This window comes from Abrus precatorius, unplaced genomic scaffold (assembly GCF_003935025.1).
Source record: "Abrus precatorius isolate BTA unplaced genomic scaffold, Abrus_2018 Scaffold3, whole genome shotgun sequence".
Lineage (NCBI taxonomy): Eukaryota > Viridiplantae > Streptophyta > Magnoliopsida > Fabales > Fabaceae > Abrus > Abrus precatorius.
The window spans coordinates 12,793,205-12,812,648 of record NW_020874373.1 but is presented as its reverse complement, the minus strand read 5'-3'; the positions used below and the strand labels follow the sequence as shown (position 1 = coordinate 12,812,648).

General features: G+C 27.2%; 1 protein-coding gene across 1 annotated transcript; it reads left to right on the top strand.

Annotated features, from left to right (window-relative positions):
* The first annotated feature begins 17,460 nt into the window (after window positions 1-17,460).
* LOC113862720 (abrin-a-like) lies at window positions 17,461-19,146 on the top strand. The gene has a single exon (XM_027495869.1). The coding sequence runs from the start codon at window positions 17,464-17,466 to the stop codon at window positions 19,144-19,146; it is 1,683 nt and encodes a 560-aa protein (XP_027351670.1). The 5' UTR covers window positions 17,461-17,463.
* Window positions 19,147-19,444: the final 298 nt, after the last annotated feature.

Sequence of the window (19,444 nt, the reverse complement as noted above, 5' to 3'; positions counted from 1 at the left end):
TTTAGTTTTTATAAAAAAATTATTTTAATTCTTTTAATTGAAAATTTATTGATTTCGATATCTTTCATTGCTTTATAAAAGAAAAAGTGACACATGATATAATTTAAATTAATTACATCATCGAACTTAAATTAATGATTATGAAAAAATATGAATATTAAAATCATAATTTATAAAATAAAAAATAATATATTTTAAGGGGTAAAAAATATATTTATTTTTATTATTATTAAATATTTATTAAATGTTTTAAATTTAACATAAAATTGTCAAATTTAAAATTAATATTTAAGAAGGTTAACTTGTTAAAAAAAATTAGTAATCTTAGTGAGACATGTTAGGTGTACGCGCTTATTTATTAATTTTTTCTAAATAATAGCTTGTGTCATAAATTTAACAATAAAATTAATTACGATAAATTTAAAATAATTTATTTTAAAAAATTATTAATAAGTTATAAAAATTTATTAAAATAACATAAATTATCGATAAGTTCTTTCAAATAAATTCATTGTTTCTTTTTATTTTAATATTTTATATAATAATTATATATCTTCGTTGTATTTGTTTCTTATATAATATGAAAAATGACATTACATGTGTAATTATTTATTTTACTAGAAATTAATTTTTAATAATGAAAAAAATAAAAATTATTAAAATATGATATTTAAGAAAAATTAAAAATATAAGAAATTTTAAAAACTTGTTAATAATAATTTTCAAAAATTATTATTAGCATTTGTTGTACTTTAAATTTTTATCATTATTTTTTGAAAATTCAGCATTGATGAGATTTGAATTTTTCAATTTTTTTTAAATTTTTTGCAAGTTTTCAAATTTTATTGTTTTATTTCTAATTTTTTGTATTTATACTAAAAATTATTATTAGTGAATTTTAAAGTTCATATTTCTATAATTAAAAAAATTAATATATTTTAGTATACATAATTTTTAAATATTATATATAAAAAATAAAACTCTAAAAGTCACGTGTCCTACGTTAATTTATTATTTTTCTTTTTCTCATGTTAATGTGAGCTTTGCTTTCAACAATGGAGTTACATATAAAATTTCACCAACATTTAAAATTCATATAAAAAAATTATTTTGGATATTCACGTGTATGCCACCCAAAAATAACTTACATAAGTAGTTTCAAATTCATGCAATTCAATTAAATAGAACATTTTAAGTTCACTTTTGACTTTAATTAGGGATTTGTTTTTTTATTTATTTTTTCTTTTTACATCCTTATTAAAAAAAAAAATTGTAACTTTATTCTCTAAAAGATCCTTTATGTACAATATCCAACTTACATAAGTAGTTTCAAATTCATGAAATTAAATTAAATAGAACATTTTAAGTTCACTTTTGACTTTAATTAGGGAGTTTATTTTTTTTTTTTTTTACATCCTTATTTTAAAAAAATGTAACTTTTTTCACTAAAATACCCTTTATGTAAAATCTCAATTTTGAAATTTTATTTCTAGAAATAATTAATAATTTTAAAAATTAGTTTTAGAAGTGTAAAATTTTAAATCTAAAAACTTATTTTTGGAGGTGTAGAATTCTAATTTTAAAAACTCATTATTAGAAGTGGTTAATAATTCCAGAAATTAATTATCAAAAGTGTAAAAATTGAATTTTGGAAATTAAATTTTAAAATTATAGAATTCTAATTTTAAAAACTTATTTTAGAAATGGTTAATAATTCTGAAAATTAATTTCTAAAAATGTATAATTATAATTTTGAAAAATAATTTGGAAATGGTTAATAATTTAAAAAAAAAATTAGAAGTATAAAACTTTACTTCTAAAAATTATTTTCTGAAAGTGTAGAATCCTAATTTTGAAAACTTATTTTTGCCGATGATTAATAATTTTATAAATTAATTTTTGAAAGTGCAAAAATTTAATGTCAAAAATTAATTTTTAAAAGTGTAGAATTCTAATTTTGAAACTCGTTAATAATTCTAAAAATTAATTTATGAGAGTGTAAAATATTAATTCTAAAAACTTTTTTTTAAGTGTACTTGCATTGATAGGTTGACGATCCTATTTTTTTTATGATAAATTTATTTTTTATAGTATTTTCAAAATAATTAAAGTGCTTGGAAACTAATGATACTTAAAATAAGCTCAAGAAGTTGGTAATAAAGGAACAACGAAGAAGGAAAAATGAAATAGTGGTAAAAAATAAAAAATGAAGTTCCAAGAGAGAAAAATTATTCCAAAATTTAAAATAAAAATAAATAATTAAGGTTATTGTTAAAGATATTTTAATAAAAAATTACATAAAAATTAATAAAATGTAAAAAAAAAAATAGACTGTAAAAAATTATTTCCCTTAAATTAAAGCTAATGTAGATGGCTTAACCCCACTAAATTATAAAACTTAAACTCTAAATTTTAAGTTCAAATTAAGTTAAGACTTTTTTTTTAGTCCAACTCATGTGAAAGATTTTAATTAAGTTTGAAGTAATATTCAGTAAGCAAGAATATCTGTGTCAAAAAGTAATAAAAGGTTATTAAATTAAGTTTTCGAAATATCGTTCTATAAGGATTATTTTTCAATTACTAAAAAGTTCTTAATTTAATTGTTTAAGCTTAAAGAATATGAAATGAATTTAAATATAAAATCAATTATAAACTCATAACAATGTATATCTTAGTTGAACTTATCGAAGAAGAACCTAGTGTAATACCCTAAATTTCCTTCACTCTATAAATGATTGTCGAATTACATAAACCTGATTGAATAAAATATAAGTAGAATATAGAGACTCTAGAACTAAAACTTTCTTTAACAAAATTTACAGAAATAAGTCTGATTTGTAAGGAATCGAGTAATATAAAAAGAAAATAAATATATAATTTTTTTAGACTATCTATAATAGTTTTATATGATTTATAAGAGGGTTAAAAAGATTCAGGAATGGAAAATAAACAAAATTGTAAAATTTGATCAAAATGACCAAACTATCCCTAAAAACACCTAGAATGGAGGCCCTTTTTAGGCAAGCAAATGAATGAGATAAATTCTGAAATTTTTATGGTAAGTTATTGGACCAAATAGAGTTATGTACATTCAAGAAGCAAGCCAAAAATCCAAGTACAAAATTCAAACCAAAATCCTCAAAAATAGTCCACATATCTGTGGAAAATGACCTATTATGTGCCAAAAACTTGCAAAATTTGTAACCTATCCAACCCAATTCAATTTGCACATTTTATTGGCTTGAAAGAGAAGCCAATTGACCAGTAAATTAAGCATGGAAGAAGCTGGAAGGAAGTAGCCAATAAGAAAGAAAGGCAAGTCAAGCAAGTCAAGGTTTCATGATTAAGATTTTGAATAAGTGCAAGACTCAATTTCCATCCAATTTTGAACTTAGGAACGGTGACTATCCAGCCAAATGGGACTAGAAGATACACTCTAAAGCAACTAAAATAATTAGAAAGAAACCAAGAGGATTTGAGTACAATTGGATAAGGAATCTAAGGACAAGAGTCATGATGGAGGACAATTTTGGCATTAGGAAAGATGGCCATGTGTAGGCTTATGAGAGAAGCTTCAATTGGACCCCAAATTAAATCTCCACACTTGCTACAAGAGGGAATAACCGTGAGGGGCCAAGGGAGAGAGAGAGAGAAATAAGCCAAATGTTTTTATAAAGTCCTTGCATAGAAAGAAGACTACTTTCATATAAGAATGGAGCAACCATGCAAGGGAGAGAGAGTTTCCAAACTTAACAATCTTCAGCAACCTTCAAACACTTTTACAATCATTCCCACACTTATCACTTGAACTCCACCAAGTTGAATCATCCATCAACTTACCATAAAAATCCTAAATTAGACAATAAACCCCACAAAATCCACAGAGCAATCAACTTTCTTGATGGAAGCCTTGATCACGTGGAAGAGGAGACCAAAGGAGGTGGAAGATCAATTTCAAAAGGAGTAAAAAATTAAGAGAAGGAGAGAAAGAGGACTTCCCAAAGATCAAGCCAAGAATCAACAAAAAAAATCAAGTAAGGGGAGTACTATTTCATAAATTAAGGGAATACTTTGCTAAATGAACTTTTAAGTCAAAGGGGAGCCTTTAACCCTTTTGTATGATGAAAATTTCGTGGTTTTGGTATACATGTGAAAGAAAAATTAATTGTAAAAAGAATACACAAGAAAACCACTAAAATAGCAAAAACGTAAAGTTTTGCAGAAAAACCAAAATTAATTGTAAAATAATATTTTAATGGACTTTAGTTAATGAATTTGTTTGATATGTGTTATTTACATGAATATATGATATATTCATGTGGATTTATGCTTTGGAATTGATTAGATGGACTTTGGAAATTTTCTACGAAATTGCATATTTTCTGTTATGGATAAATATGGGTTTTCTATAAAATTTGTTTCTAAGGGTGTATTCTGAAAATTTTCTCTTTGATCTATGTTTTGTGATTTTATTTAAGGATAATTAAGTAAGATATATGATTTTCTCTGTGGTTTGGATTATATTGGAGTTAAAAAGTATTTTTGGGACATTATTGAAAATTTTCATATAAAACTTTAATAAGAAATGGACTAAAATTAGAAAATGACTATGAGGAGGACCTATGAAACCTTGAACATATTTGGAACCTCTGAAATATATGAGAAATATGATGAAAATAATTATCTAAGATTATATTTGAAAGATTGAACCTTAACATGATGATGAACTATCATTTTGGACTAAAATATACCTTGAAAGTGCAAGACACTTGACCACATGTGTGGTAGAACCAAGAGAATATTTTAGAACTTGTGGAGACATGATTCAAGACCCATAAACTCATTAGAAACGTTCTGAACAATCTAAGAATTACCAAAAATTGAGAAAAGGACATTTTTGTAATTAACTTAAAATAAAAGGACTAAAATGCAAATAATGTAACATATGAGAAAACCTTTGCAAAAAAATTTGTTAGTATTTTATTCTTGTGGATAATTATATTTTGAAACTTTTCCCACTGGTTTTACTTTATTTGGATTTAAATTGAATTAGTTATGATTTTTCTAAAGTTCTGCTACATGAAAATAGTATTTAGGGGCAGTATGCCTTGATTCAATTTCGTTTTAATACCTTTGTGTGGATTTATTTTATATATATTGTTTTATAAAAATAGACTTATTAATGGAACTTTTCTCACTGGTTTCATTTGATTTGGATTTGAAACAAAATAGATATGAATTTTTGAATATTATGATATGTGTGAATGATTTCCTAAGAACAACTCACTATAAACTCTCTTCGTCTTAAATTCCATCCATAATATTATTTTATTTATATTTTTTTTACAAAATTATACTTCATAAGGAAACTATGCTCATTAAGTTTGCAGAAATTGAAGTTAAATTTAAATACATATGATTTTCTCAATATACTGTTGTATTAGGGTAATGTTTGTGCACGCTACTGAGAAACCTATTTTAGTTTTAAAATTTATGAGTGACATTATTTTATTATTTTTTTATGAAAGTAGATTCTATAAGAGAAATATCCCCACTGGTTTGATAAATTTTGGAGTTAAAATAAAATAGTTATGACTTTTCTATTTGACTAATTCTGAGAAGTATGTTACTAAGAGTGACAAAAATGTTTAGGACTTGTTCTGGAATCTGGAAGCCATAAATTTTTAATTATATTTTTATATTAAACTAGATAACCAAAGTGAAATAATGTCATTGATTTCATGAGTTTTGATGATGAATTGAATAACTTATGATTTTTCCAATATGTTGTTGTTAAATTGTGCTATTCTGTGACATAAACTGAAAAATTAAAGCATGAATTGATGTCTGGGAATATTTTTATTTTTAAAGTATTTTTACATGAAAATAGACATGTTAATGAGAATAATTTCATTGGTCTCGTGTGTTTTGGATGAGAATTGAATTTATTATGAATTTTACAATATGCTGGCTGTTTAGTAAAATGATCTGAGAACAGCAGAGGTAAACTGAAACTTGATTAATTCTTTGGAAGCTTTTGTATTTTGAATGTAATTTTATATTATATTATACATTTAAAGGAAGAAAACCTTGGTGATTTCATGATGTTTGAACTTGTATCGAATTAGTTATGAATTTTACAAGTTAGTTCATGAAATCTGAAAAATTTTGATTGTTAGCCATGTCCATGTAATTGATTGTTCTCTTGAAATAGAGATGTTATAATGAACCTGTTGGACAATTAATGGTTATGATATTATTTGTGTTTTTGATTGTGAAAGAGGTTGAATATGCCACGGTACAGGCGAGGAGCAAATAATGTTTGGTCTTACCATAGGGGATAGGAGAGTGCCCAAGACTTATAGGGGACCTAGTCTAGCTAACTTGTGTCGTAGGCAGTGGGAACTTTGCTAACCTATCTTGACAAACGCTAGAACATACTAAGATTGGTTTGAGTGTGGGCTGCTAGTAGTGATCATAAAATGAGAATTGTGCACTTATGTTTTGTCTCCGGTAAAGAGAGAAGATGTACCTATGACACTAGCTAAATTGCAGACATAAAACTCTCAATCTCAAGTTGAAAATAAAATGTTGGATAATTAATTAATTACTCCATGGAGAATTCACAAACAAAAGACATTGAATGATTGTGGCTTGATACTTCAATATTGTTTTGTTCATTTAAGCATATGTATTGCCTTGTATTATTGTTTATGAATGTTTGTACCCACCCCTCTTCTTTGTTTTGTGTCTTTGGACAATGTTATGGATACATAATGACTCTCCTCTAGATGGACCAAAGGAGTAGGTGATGAGCTAACTAGGGAGTAACTTAAGATTGTTGCAACTAATTACATGTTTAGTGATTTATTTTTAAGGTTCACTATGTAGACCTTTGGTTCTTTTATGATGTAATTAATTGAATGACAAGAAGAAACTTAGAAGGGTTGTAACCTATTGAGCACTATAATATTATGTCATTGTATGATATTAGTGCTTTGTGTAAAAGAGTTAGTTGATTCTTTAGACATAATTAACTCTTATATATGTTATAAAACACTACTAGAAAATCGGTATATACAAACGAAATTACAGATGGATTTGTGGATTTTTTTTTTTTATTTTCTGAAAAATCCGTCTGTAATACAAAAGAATTTTGATCCGTCTATAAAATCCGTCTATAGTTTGCCCGCCATTTGGCGCGAAATCATATAGATAGGAATTATAGACGGATTTATCCATCTGTAAATATGGCCATTTTTAACCGACCTTTCAGGTGGCAGATTATAGACAATTTTTTCTGTCTGTAAATGGACTTGAAGAATTTACAGACGAAAAAATCTGTCTGTAATTTGCAATCTAAAACGTACCGTTGCATTAAACCCTTTACAGATGAATTTTTCTGACTGTAATGACAGAAACTCATAAAATGCTGCCTCCCCCTTCCCCTTCCTCATTTTTTTCATAACTCTCTCTCTCTTGCCCCTCTCTTTTTTACTCTCTCTAGAAGCTCAGTGTTTTTGCCTTTACGAGTGATTGAAGCATCCATTTGAAAGATTTTTTACATCATTGTATTCCTGGTACGATACTCTAATTTTTAATCGGTTTAGTTTTTTAATTTTTTATGTTTTTTAGAGATTTAAAATTTCTAAGATAAAGTTGTAGGATTGGAGATTGTATGACTGGGGGGAAGGGCGTAGAAGTCCTTCTCCGAACCTGATTATTGTGTGTTGTGGGATTGTTTATGTTTGTGGAGTTTGTAGAATATGCATGTTGTGGAGTTATAAGGGGATGTGCTCTAAAACAGTTTAGGATTGTGATGTGTTTGTGTTTGATGTATCAATTAATATATTGTTATATAATATATTAGTTATGTGTGGTGAAATTTTAATTTTTGTAAAAAAGTGGTAAACAAATGTAAGGAAATTGACATGTATTAAGGGAGATTTTGCCAAAATTTATAGTAAAAATTTGTGTAATGTATAATAGAAGGTTGATACTACATTGTATATTTGTATTAGGTTTATATAGTTCTTGAGGAAGATGTTTCTCAGAAATCGTCAGTGGATGTATGATAGGTTGCACCCAAGTTAGGGGGAAATAAAACCTGAATTCTTTGAGGGTGTAGAGGAATTCATACGTGTCTGTTGTAATTCGTAGCAATTCATCACCAACTAAAAAGTTAGATGTCCATGTTCTAAGTGCAAGTGTAGAAAGTTTTTGGATATTGATTCAATTAGATATGATTTGTATAAGTTTGGATTTAAACATGATTATTGGATATGGACTGAGCATGGAAAAATAGTTAATTTGGAAAATCAAGTAAGTAATTCAAATATATTGCAATCAGGTGAGGATGTAGGTAATGTAAGTTGGGAAGAAAGTAATAGTCGTTATCAAGAAATGGATTATGATGTTGTTGGTCCTCAATTTGGAATTTTTTAGAAGTAGCAAACAAGCCTTTATGGGATGGGTGTGTGCATTTAGAGTTATCTTTAGCAGTAAGAATGTTAAGCATAAAGTCAGAAGGCAATCAAAGTCAGAGTTCATTTGATCAATGGGCTACATTAATTAGTGAGCGTAGTCCCCAACTTGACTCTATCGCAAAGGACTTTTACCAAGCAAAAAAATTAGTTTCCAAACTTAGATTAAAAGAAGTCAAAATTGATTATTGTTTGAAAGGCTGCATGCTGTATTACAAAGATGATGTTATTTTGACTAATTGCAAATTCTGTGGAGAGCCTAGGTTTAAACTAAGAAGAGGTGGTAAAAATGGTAAACATAAAGATGTACCGCAAACTAGAATGCATTATTTGCCTTTGATTCCTAGGCTAAAAAGGTTGTATGCGTCTATGAGTTCAGCTCCTTACATGATGTGGCATGCTGAAAATAAAAGGAGTGATGGGAGAACGACTCATCCATCTCATGATGAGACTTGGCAACATTTTGATCAAGTGTATCCTGAGTTTGCATCCGATCCTAGAAATGTAAGGTTAGGGTTATGTGCTGATGGGTTCGCTCCAAATAATCAATTTAATAAACCATATTCTTGTTGGCCTACTGTGGTTACACCTTTTAATCTTCCTCCTGAAATGAGCATGAAAAATCCATATTTATTCTTGACTTGTATAATTCCTGGTCCAGAAAATCCAAAGGCTAAAATTGATGTATACCTTCTACCGCTGATTGGATAACACCCAACTTTCTTCATGCCTTGTAGGAGTATTGGGGTACGGATGAGTTCAAAAATCTCTCCGTAAAGAACAAGACAAACAGGGTATCTAATAAGGGGGGTCACTATATACTGATGGGTCTATGACTTTGGCTGGCACTAAGGCGAACTTGGTATGTGATTTTAAAATTCAGTTTACTCTATCTATAATTTCATATTTGATATTGTGATTTATTTTGAATTGCAGGAGAAGTCGTTGAAGAGGCCACCTACGACTGGAGAGTTGTTTAAGGAGACACACACTCGCAGGCAGGACAAAAACCTGTGGGTTGATACACGATCTCAGGCGACATATGTAAGTCATTAATATATTGATACTGTATGTTATTATTAGTGATTTATTAAATAGTTCTCCAAACTAATATCTAATTATCTGAACTGAACTGTAGGATGATTATGTTCAAAGGCTCGAGGAGGCATCTTCTCAGGATCCAAAGTCAGTAGATGAGGATGCTATGTGGTCACAGACAGTGGGTGGCCTTTATAAAGGTTGCATTTATGGCATGGGAGGCTGCTTTGCAGACTCCATGTCCCCTACATCTGTCACTGGAAATGCCCCTTCTCTTGCACTTGAAGAAGTTGAGGACATGGTCTGCACTTAGGTCCATGCCCTCAATGAAGAACTCCAGAAGCAGAATGAGGAGATGTAAAAGAGCAAGGAAAGTGCATGGAAGAAGAAGTGGGCAAAGAAAATGGAGAAGAAGATAGAGAAAAAGGTGGTCTCAAGAATGCAAAGGAAAGTCCAATAGCAGATGAAGCAAAGGTATTCAAACAAGATGAGATAATTATTTACCAATATATTATAACTTGCTACATAAATTTACATTTGAACAATATGAAAATATACATATGTTGGCTTTCATTTTGATACAAAAGTTTAATATTTACGAACCATAATCCAAAAATACATTAGAACTTCATTTCCATAATTACAAAATCAATATATATGATCTTTGTCATCATCCTTCAACCAACTCTCTATCTCTTCGAACACTTTCGGTGTTAGGTCCTCATCATAAAAATCTCTGCCATTTGCAGTAATCTTTGTACAAGTTATTTTCTCTCTAGTGAAATTGATAAGTCTTTCAAGGAGTTCATGATTATGGAAGGTATACACAAAACTTACAACACTTGGTGTTTTGAATTGTTCCTCTATATATGTACAGGGTGAAGGTGTGAGATGAATCCTATTGTTAATAGGTTAATCAAAAGGAATGTTATACCATATAGTTATCTCTAAGGTAAAAATAATATCATTCTCACTAGTTACTACAAATTTACAGTGACAGACTCACTATCATTTCTTAAATACATAGTTTAATCTACTTTCTACAAGTCACTCAGTTAATCTAATGGGTTTCTAAGTAGGAATGACAATAGGTAGGGTACTATATTATTACCCATCTCTATACTCGTGTTTTAAAAAAATATTCGTACTCAATCCTATACCCACATGGATAGTAACTTTAACCCTCATATCTGTACCTATAGGTGTCAAATGTGTCAGCCCTAATTAATTTAGCCCTAACCTATATGGGTCAGGGCTAAAAGGCCTATTAGGCCAAAATCTCACAATATGAAAAAGCCCATAGGATTCAAAAGCCCGTAGAATTAAGTGGGTTAGGGCTAACCCATGGACAAACTAATTTTAAAAAAATTATTATAATTATAAAATTTTTTAACGTGTTATTTTATAATTTTATTTGAGTATTAATCATAAAATTTTTCATGTTTTAATATTTTTATATTATTATATTTTTATAAAATTATCTTACGAACATTACATGTTCAATAAATATTTTTAAAGTCATAATAGAGGTACAAAACTAACCACGAAAAATAATATTAGTTAAATTTATTAAGTTATTTATTATAAAATTATCAAAATATTTGAATGATTTATTTAAATAAAATTTAATATTTTAAAAAATATAAATATAATATTATTATCATGAAAATCATAGACATATAATACTTAATATTACCAAATTCATGAATACAGAAAGTAATTTATAAACTTAGCAAAAATTAATAAATATTTGAACATTTAAAATTTGACTTATCTTAATTTGATATGATTTATTTTTAAAGTGAAATAATTTGATTAGACAAAATCGATAAAAAAATATTTTTAAAATATATTTTTATATTTAAAATACAATTTTAAATAAAATAATTTAATAAAAATTATAAACAAACACATGTGTCTTTTATTAAAAAATATTCATTAATTATTCTATTAAAAATCTATTTATTTATTTATTTTTATAAAATTATTTTAAGATCACATATTTAATTAATATTTTTAAAGTTACAATAAAAATACAAAATTGACAATAAAAAAAAATAACAATAACTAAATTTGTTAAGTAACATATTATGAAAATGCTTGAAAATTTATTTAAATAAAATTTAATGTGTTAAAAAAATAAATATAATATTCTCATCATAAAAATTATAGACATATGATACGTAATATTGCAAATTCATTGATGTAAAAAAAAGTAACTTGTAAACTTAGCAAAAATTAATAAATATTTACAAATTTAAATTTTGGTTGATCTTAGATTAATATAATTTTTTTAAAAATATATTTGTATTAATTTTAAATAAAATTATTAATAAAAATGATAAACAAACACATGTGTCTTTTATTAAAGAAAATAATATAATATTTATTAATTACTTTTTAAAAAGTGTGGACTGAGCCACCTTTGATCCTAACCCTAACCCACATTTTGTTTATATATTAGGACTTACGGCTAGAGTAAGCCCACTATGTATAGAGCTTAAAAAAACTAGGGCTATAGAATAGATTGTGAGGAAGCTTGTGGATCTTGGGTCAAATTGACATCTCGACATATCCTCTAGGTACCTACTTACCCATACTTGTACTTATTATCCTTACTTATCTAAGAAAAAAATTATAAAGAAAAATATACTTATATTTCACATAAGTAGTATAATAATACAAAAATTCAATACGTAATTGTCAAACAAAGTTCAAGCATAAATAAAAAATAAATATTAAAATATCATAAGTGCTAAGTCTATCTTAATATAATTTTTGAAATTAAATACTTAGAAATCATAAGAAGAATTAAACATATAAGTTATTTGTCAGTGATGATCTTTTATTGCATGAGATCTGATTGAAGACGACAGCGCTGAACTAGGTGATGATGAAATGGATTTGCACAATGGATGGTCTTGTGTGGGATCACTAAGTGACCTATTGTGGTGGTTTCAATAACTAGCTCTGGTGATTCATAATTATTTCAATAAGTTTGAATGACATAAACATTGAGAATGATAGTAAGGCTAAAGCAGAAAAACTCAAGTACTAAACGATTACAATGCGTGGACATATAACATATTCTTTTTTTCTTTTTTTGAATTTAAAATTGAGAGAAAAATAATGGATTTAATTAAAAAAATAATATATATATATACTATTATTTTTATTTGAAAAATAATTTTAATGAATTAAATATTTATAATATATATAATTTTTAAAATAAAATCTTGTAATAAAAAGAATATATGTGTATATCTATATATTATACTTTTGTATGCGAAGAAAAAATTATTTAACTAGTAAATTGTAATAAAAATATATAATAAACTCAGTAAAATAAACAAAAATAAGAATTACAAATATTTTTATATTTTATATCTTTTCAAAAACTTCTTTGAATGTAAATAAATGATAAGAATAATATTATTTAGATTCAATAAGTTATAGTTATATTTGTAACATACACGTTACATAGAAAAATATTATTTTAAATTAAAAAAAAATTTTAAATATTAACAATAAATAATAAGTCCATTGTAACAGTAGGTAATTATAAAATTTATAAAATATTTATATATTTATTATTTATAAATCACTTTATGATTTAAATATTAATATAATTTTATTTTAAAAAATATTTGTGTGAAAAATATGTATGTGTGTCATATATAAATAAATTATTTTAAAAAAACTAAACTCATATCAACCATGTAATAATTAAATTATATTAACTTAGTTAAACGATATAAAATAGTAAATAAATTTTCTATTAAAAATATGAAAAAATAATTTTTATGATTTACTTTATTAGTAAATATATTTTTATGTTAATCTTATAAAATAATTATTTATATATGATGTAAATATATATTTTTGATTAGATATATTATTATATTTTTATATATGCATTCTTTTTTATTTTGAGTAACTTAAATATTTGTGTTAAATTTCTCAACCTCTTATTGACATAGAAAAAAAAATTAAAATAAAAAATTATAAATTAAAAGACAATATTACTTAAAATAAAAAATTTACTCATTCAAAAAAATAATAAAATATTTATGGCCTATAAAAAAACTGAGTAAAAAACATAAAATATAAAATTACATAAAATAAATTGTAAAATTTTATAAAAGCATCCACAAAAAACTTTCTAAAAAACTAAAAGTAGGTTGAGTTCTTATTTTTCTGAATTTCTAATTGCTTCGCTCCATGATTCTCTCTCTTGTAAACTAGAGAAAGAATTAATTATTTGTTATAAAATAATATATAAATTAAAATGAAAATTAATATTTAGAAGTAGAAGGTAGAACGATATTTATGGTTATTGTGATGCATTTTGCAAGGAGATTTTTCTTTTTTGCAACACATGTTAGTATTATATTTTAAAATCAAATATTGGTATCTATTTGCTAATTTTCTTTTATATTCATGTAAGCAATTGTTAATAAGAAATTATACTGAAAATATTAAAAAAAATATGAAACTCTACAATATTAATACAGTATTTTAACAATATAAACAATAAATTCTTCACATTCTAAACACATATTCAGCAAAAAATATGATAAAAGAAAGAAATAAAACCTGATTTTGTTGAAGATGACTAATGAAAAAAATGCAAAACAAAGGTTGATGGGGTTGAAGAGGAATACGAGTATATCCAAATTGATGCATTACACGATCAGTTGCATGTTATTTTATAACTTCAAAATATATCAAAAGGCTAACTGTTGACCATACTAGTTGTTCACGTCTCACATCATCTGAAATTACTGCATCAATTTCATCATCCATGTATGTTGTCCACAAAAACTGCAATGAATAAAATGTTATTAGTGTTATAATCAATAATAAAGAATTTTTGTAGAGACTAATTTAACATAATAATAAGAATGTATAAGTTTTTACCTCATGACCACTCTTTTGATCCAATGTTAATCTAATATTCCCAAGATTCTTGAACAAAGAATTCGTTGGATATCACAAGTGTCTCCATCTAAGAACAAGTGAGAATATTATTGGTTCACCTGAGAGTAGAGTCAACCATGGTAGTTAGTGCCAACCAGCACCTGCAGAAGTATCAAGCAGTCACAAATTTCTTTAACATCATGTTTGGAACCACAATTCAACCTCTATAAGAAAAGGCCAACCATGTTGAATCTTAACTATAATTGCCAATTTGATTCACATCTATCAACAATTACAAGAATTTTGTATGTACAACTGAATTACTTTTATTTAGTATCAGAATATGTTTCAACAAACAAAGAATATACCCACAAGCATGTTGTTGTATCTTAATGTCGGAATAAGCATGAAGTCAACTAAGGTATTGTATTAGCAACTTTAATCTAATTTATTATCCTTCAATGTCATTTGATTCAGGTCAGCTGTCTATTAAGTGTTCACACATTTTATGTACTACTATAGTAAATGGATTTGTAAGATCAATCACTGGTGCAGTCCAAGCAATATATAAACATCTAATGTAATTATGCATTTTTCACAAAGTAAGTGAAATATGTGTGTTTCAGGCTCTTAATATTCCACTAGTACATTAACAAGCAAAATCATTTATTTGCATTTGACAAGGTTGAGAAATTCGATCAAAGTCAACATGTGGTAAAATTTTCAAGATTTGTGTCCTAAATAGCACTGTTAATAAGTGACGAGATCATAATAATCTCATTATCTATTATAAATCATTTAAAAAATAAGTAATATATCCTTGAATAATATACAATAATGTCAATAATTTTTTAAACAACAATGCTCATGCAAAATAGTAATTAGTAATTAATTAATAAATACAAAAAATACTTCTTATATTAATTTATAAATTCAAAAAAGATGTTATATTAGTAATTAACTAAATTTATTATTACAAAAAACACTTCTTTTATTAATGTATAAAAACACTTCTTATATTAGTTTTTAAACTAAAAATTAAAAAAATTATCTAATTAAATAATTTGCAGTAATGCTAAAAGAATTTAAACAATAATCCTCATGCAAATTAGTAATTATTATTCAGTTAATAAATTAAAAAATTTAATATATCCACTGCTTGTATTAAATTATAAATTTATAAAATATGTTAAATATATTACAAAAGTATGATATACTACTTATTCATCCATTATCATATACATTTATATGATTTTATTTCACTATAATAATAATATAAAAAAAATATTTCTAAATTAACCTAACTATTTTCAAAACATATTTAACAAACAAATGAAATTAACCAAAATATTTTATAAACATACTTAATAAGTTGAAAAAGTTTATAATAACTAGTAATCAGAGTATACTTATTTAAATTGCTATAAATAATAATTAGGGTACATTCAATTTTTAACTATTTATATTATAATATATAAATTTATGTTATATACTATAGTTTTAAATATTTTGTTTTCATAAATGATAGTATTTTTCAAAAACACTAATTATAAAATATAAAATATTATATTATCCTCCATACAAAATTAAAAATTATCTTATTAATTAATTTACAATAATGCAAATAAGTTTTTTTTTAAAATCTTCATGCAAATTAGTAATTTAATAATTAATAAATAAATTAAAAATTTTAATATATACACTGCTTATATTAAATTATAAATTTATAAAAGATGTTAAATATATTACAAAAATATTATACTACTCATACACATATATATTAAATACACATTTATAAAATTGTATTCCATTATAATAAAAATATTTACAAAAATATATTACTAAATTAACCTAAATATTTTCATAACATAATTATATTATAATATATACTTTGCATTATATCAATAATTTTAAATTTTATCTTTAGATAAATGATAACATATTTCGAAAACAATAATTCCAAAATATATATTATTATATAATTTTTTCTAAAATATTCAAAACTTATCTAATTTAATAACTATAACATTTATAATTTTAAATAAACTTACATTATTAATATTTATATTTAGTACAGCATTAACCATTACTAAAAAATATTTCTAAACTACTATATATGAATAAAATTATTTTATATTTAATGAAAATTAAACTATAATTAAATTTAGCGTTAAAAGTATAATAAAGAAAAACTTACATTTAAATTTTGAATCTTTTTAGAAATATATTTCTTTGAGACAATAGTTGAATTTTTTTAGGAAAAATAAAACTTCTCTTTATCAAAATTTATTTTTTTATTTACTATTTTTTTTCTTATTTTTTCTTACTCTATTCTCTCTCTCTCTCAAGCTTTCTTCTTTTTCGAAAACAACCTTCTCCATACTTCTCTCTTAAATAACTCTCCCCTTTGGACGTGCCTTTCTGATAGGTTTCCAACTCTAAAATACCGAGTAAAAATTGCGTCATCAACATTTCATGTCCCATGATTGACGTGTATGTAAGAACTTGTAATTGACGATTTTTCATAACTCCAAGCTGACAAGACTTCCCTCCAAGAAATTAGGAGCGATACGATAACTGCGCGCAGAAATTCCCTGAGTCAAGAATCGTCGTTGAAAATCTTTGTGGTCGTACGTCATAAAAGATTCCTGTAATAGTAATTTGGCATATTTCGGCCACACTTCTTTTGATAATTTGCCATCTTTAGGGACACTTCTTTTGAGCTGGCATTTACGTGAGCGAAGAGCAACCTAATTATTCTTATTATTACAAAGATCAACACAAATTCACACACTTAATAAAAGGCACAATGACTCCGCTACTTTCAAACCACACCAATCATTGCACAACATCCTTAATTATTTGATTAGAAGTGTGATCAACAAGGTTCGCTCTACGTTTAGGTCCAGGTATGTAAGCTTAACGATTTTAGGAGTACGATGATTTTAAATTTGAATTACTGATTTTAGTTTTGATTACATCTTATATTGCTAAAATTTGGTGCAACTTCTTGCAGTTTCAAATGGACGAAATTTTGAAGCTACTGATTTTGTGTATTGCATGCGCTTGTTCATTCTCTGCACTGAGATGTGCCGCAAGAGCCGATCCTCCAGTAGCAACAAATGGGGACCCCATTAAATTTACTACTGAAGGTGCCACTTCAAAAAGCTACAAGCAGTTCATGGATGCGCTTCGAGACAGACTAACAGGTGGGCTGATACATGGCATAGCTGTGCTTCGAGATCCATCAACAGTGGAAGAAAGAGATCGATATATTACAGTCGAACTCTCAAACTCGGACACGGAATCTATCGAAGTAGGTATCGATGTGACTAATGCATATGTTGTAGCATACCGAGCTGGAACTCAGTCCTATTTCCTCCGTGATGCCCCAACATCTGCATCTGACTACCTTTTCACTGGCACGGACCAGTACTCACTTCCTTTTAATGGTACTTACGGTGATCTTGAGAGATGGGCTCATCAGTCTAGACAGCAAATACCCCTGGGGTTACAGGCCTTGACACATGCGATATCGTTTCTACGAAGTGGGGGCAGTGACAATGAAGAAAAAGCTCGTAGCCTGATCGTGATAATCCAAATGGTTTCAGAAGCAGCTCGATTTAGATACATATCAAACCGGGTTGGTGTCAGCATCCGAACGGGTACGGCATTTCAACCTGATCCTGCCATGATAAGTTTGGAGAACAATTGGGGTAGACTGTCAGGAGGTGTTCAACAAGCAACGCAAGATACTTTTCCAAGTGACGTCACTTTAAGAAATATTCGCGACGAACCTGTTATTGTAAATTCCTTGTCACACCCAACAGTTGCAGTTCTAGCATTGATGCTTTTTGTCTGCAATCCGCCAAATGCAAACCAATCACCTCTGTTAATAAGATCAATTGTGGAAAAATCAGACACGTGCGTTCCTATTGAACCAACCGTGCGCATTGGTGGTCGAGATGGGATGTGCGTGGATGTCTCGAACAATGCCTATAACAATGGCAATCCTATCATATTGTGGAAATGCAAAGACCAGCTTGAAGAGAACCAGCTGTGGACCTTGAAATCTGACAAGACGATAAGATCCAAGGGGAAGTGTTTAACCACTTATGGTTATGCTCCAGGGAATTATGTCATGATATATGATTGCACCTCGGCAGTAACAGAGGCCACTTATTGGGAAATATGGGACAATGGAACCATTATCAATCCAAAGTCAGGCTTGGTCTTGAGTGCTGAATCTAGTGCCATGGGAGGGAAACTCACCGTGCAAAAGAATGATTATCGAATGCGACAGGGCTGGCGTACAGGCAATGACACAAGCCCTTTCGTAACTTCAATCGTTGGGTATTCGGATCTCTGCATGGAAGCTCACGGAAGTAACATGTGGCTGGCTGACTGTGACAGCAAGAAGAAAGAGCAGCAATGGGCACTTTACCCAGATGGTTCTATACGTCCAGTGCAAAATACAAACAATTGTTTAACTTCTGAAGCACACAAACGAGAAGCTACCATTGTCATGATGGGTTGTCGGAATGCATGGGCTAGCCAACGATGGGTGTTTAAAAATGATGGTACCATTTATAGTTTATATGACGACATGGTGATGGATGTGAAACGCTCTGATCCAAGTCTTAAACAGATAATACTTTGGTCCTACACTGGTAACCCTAACCAGATATGGCTTACTTTGTTTTAAGGGCTTCACGCCTTAGGAGCTAATGCTATCTGCCTCTGTAATGTTTAAATAAATGACTATACCTATCGTTGTGCCAAAACTGTCATAATCTTATGCAGCCTTGAAATGTTTCTAACATGCTTAACTGGTAAATTTATGTTTTAGCAATAACCTAAGCAGGAGGGTAGTTTTTATCTTTATTTTATGAAAATATTAGTAAGGATGGATTTTCTTTTTACCACTAAAACATAAAGTAACAGATTAATAATACCATAACTCATGCACATCAATTATGTAATGTAATATATCACTTTCTTGT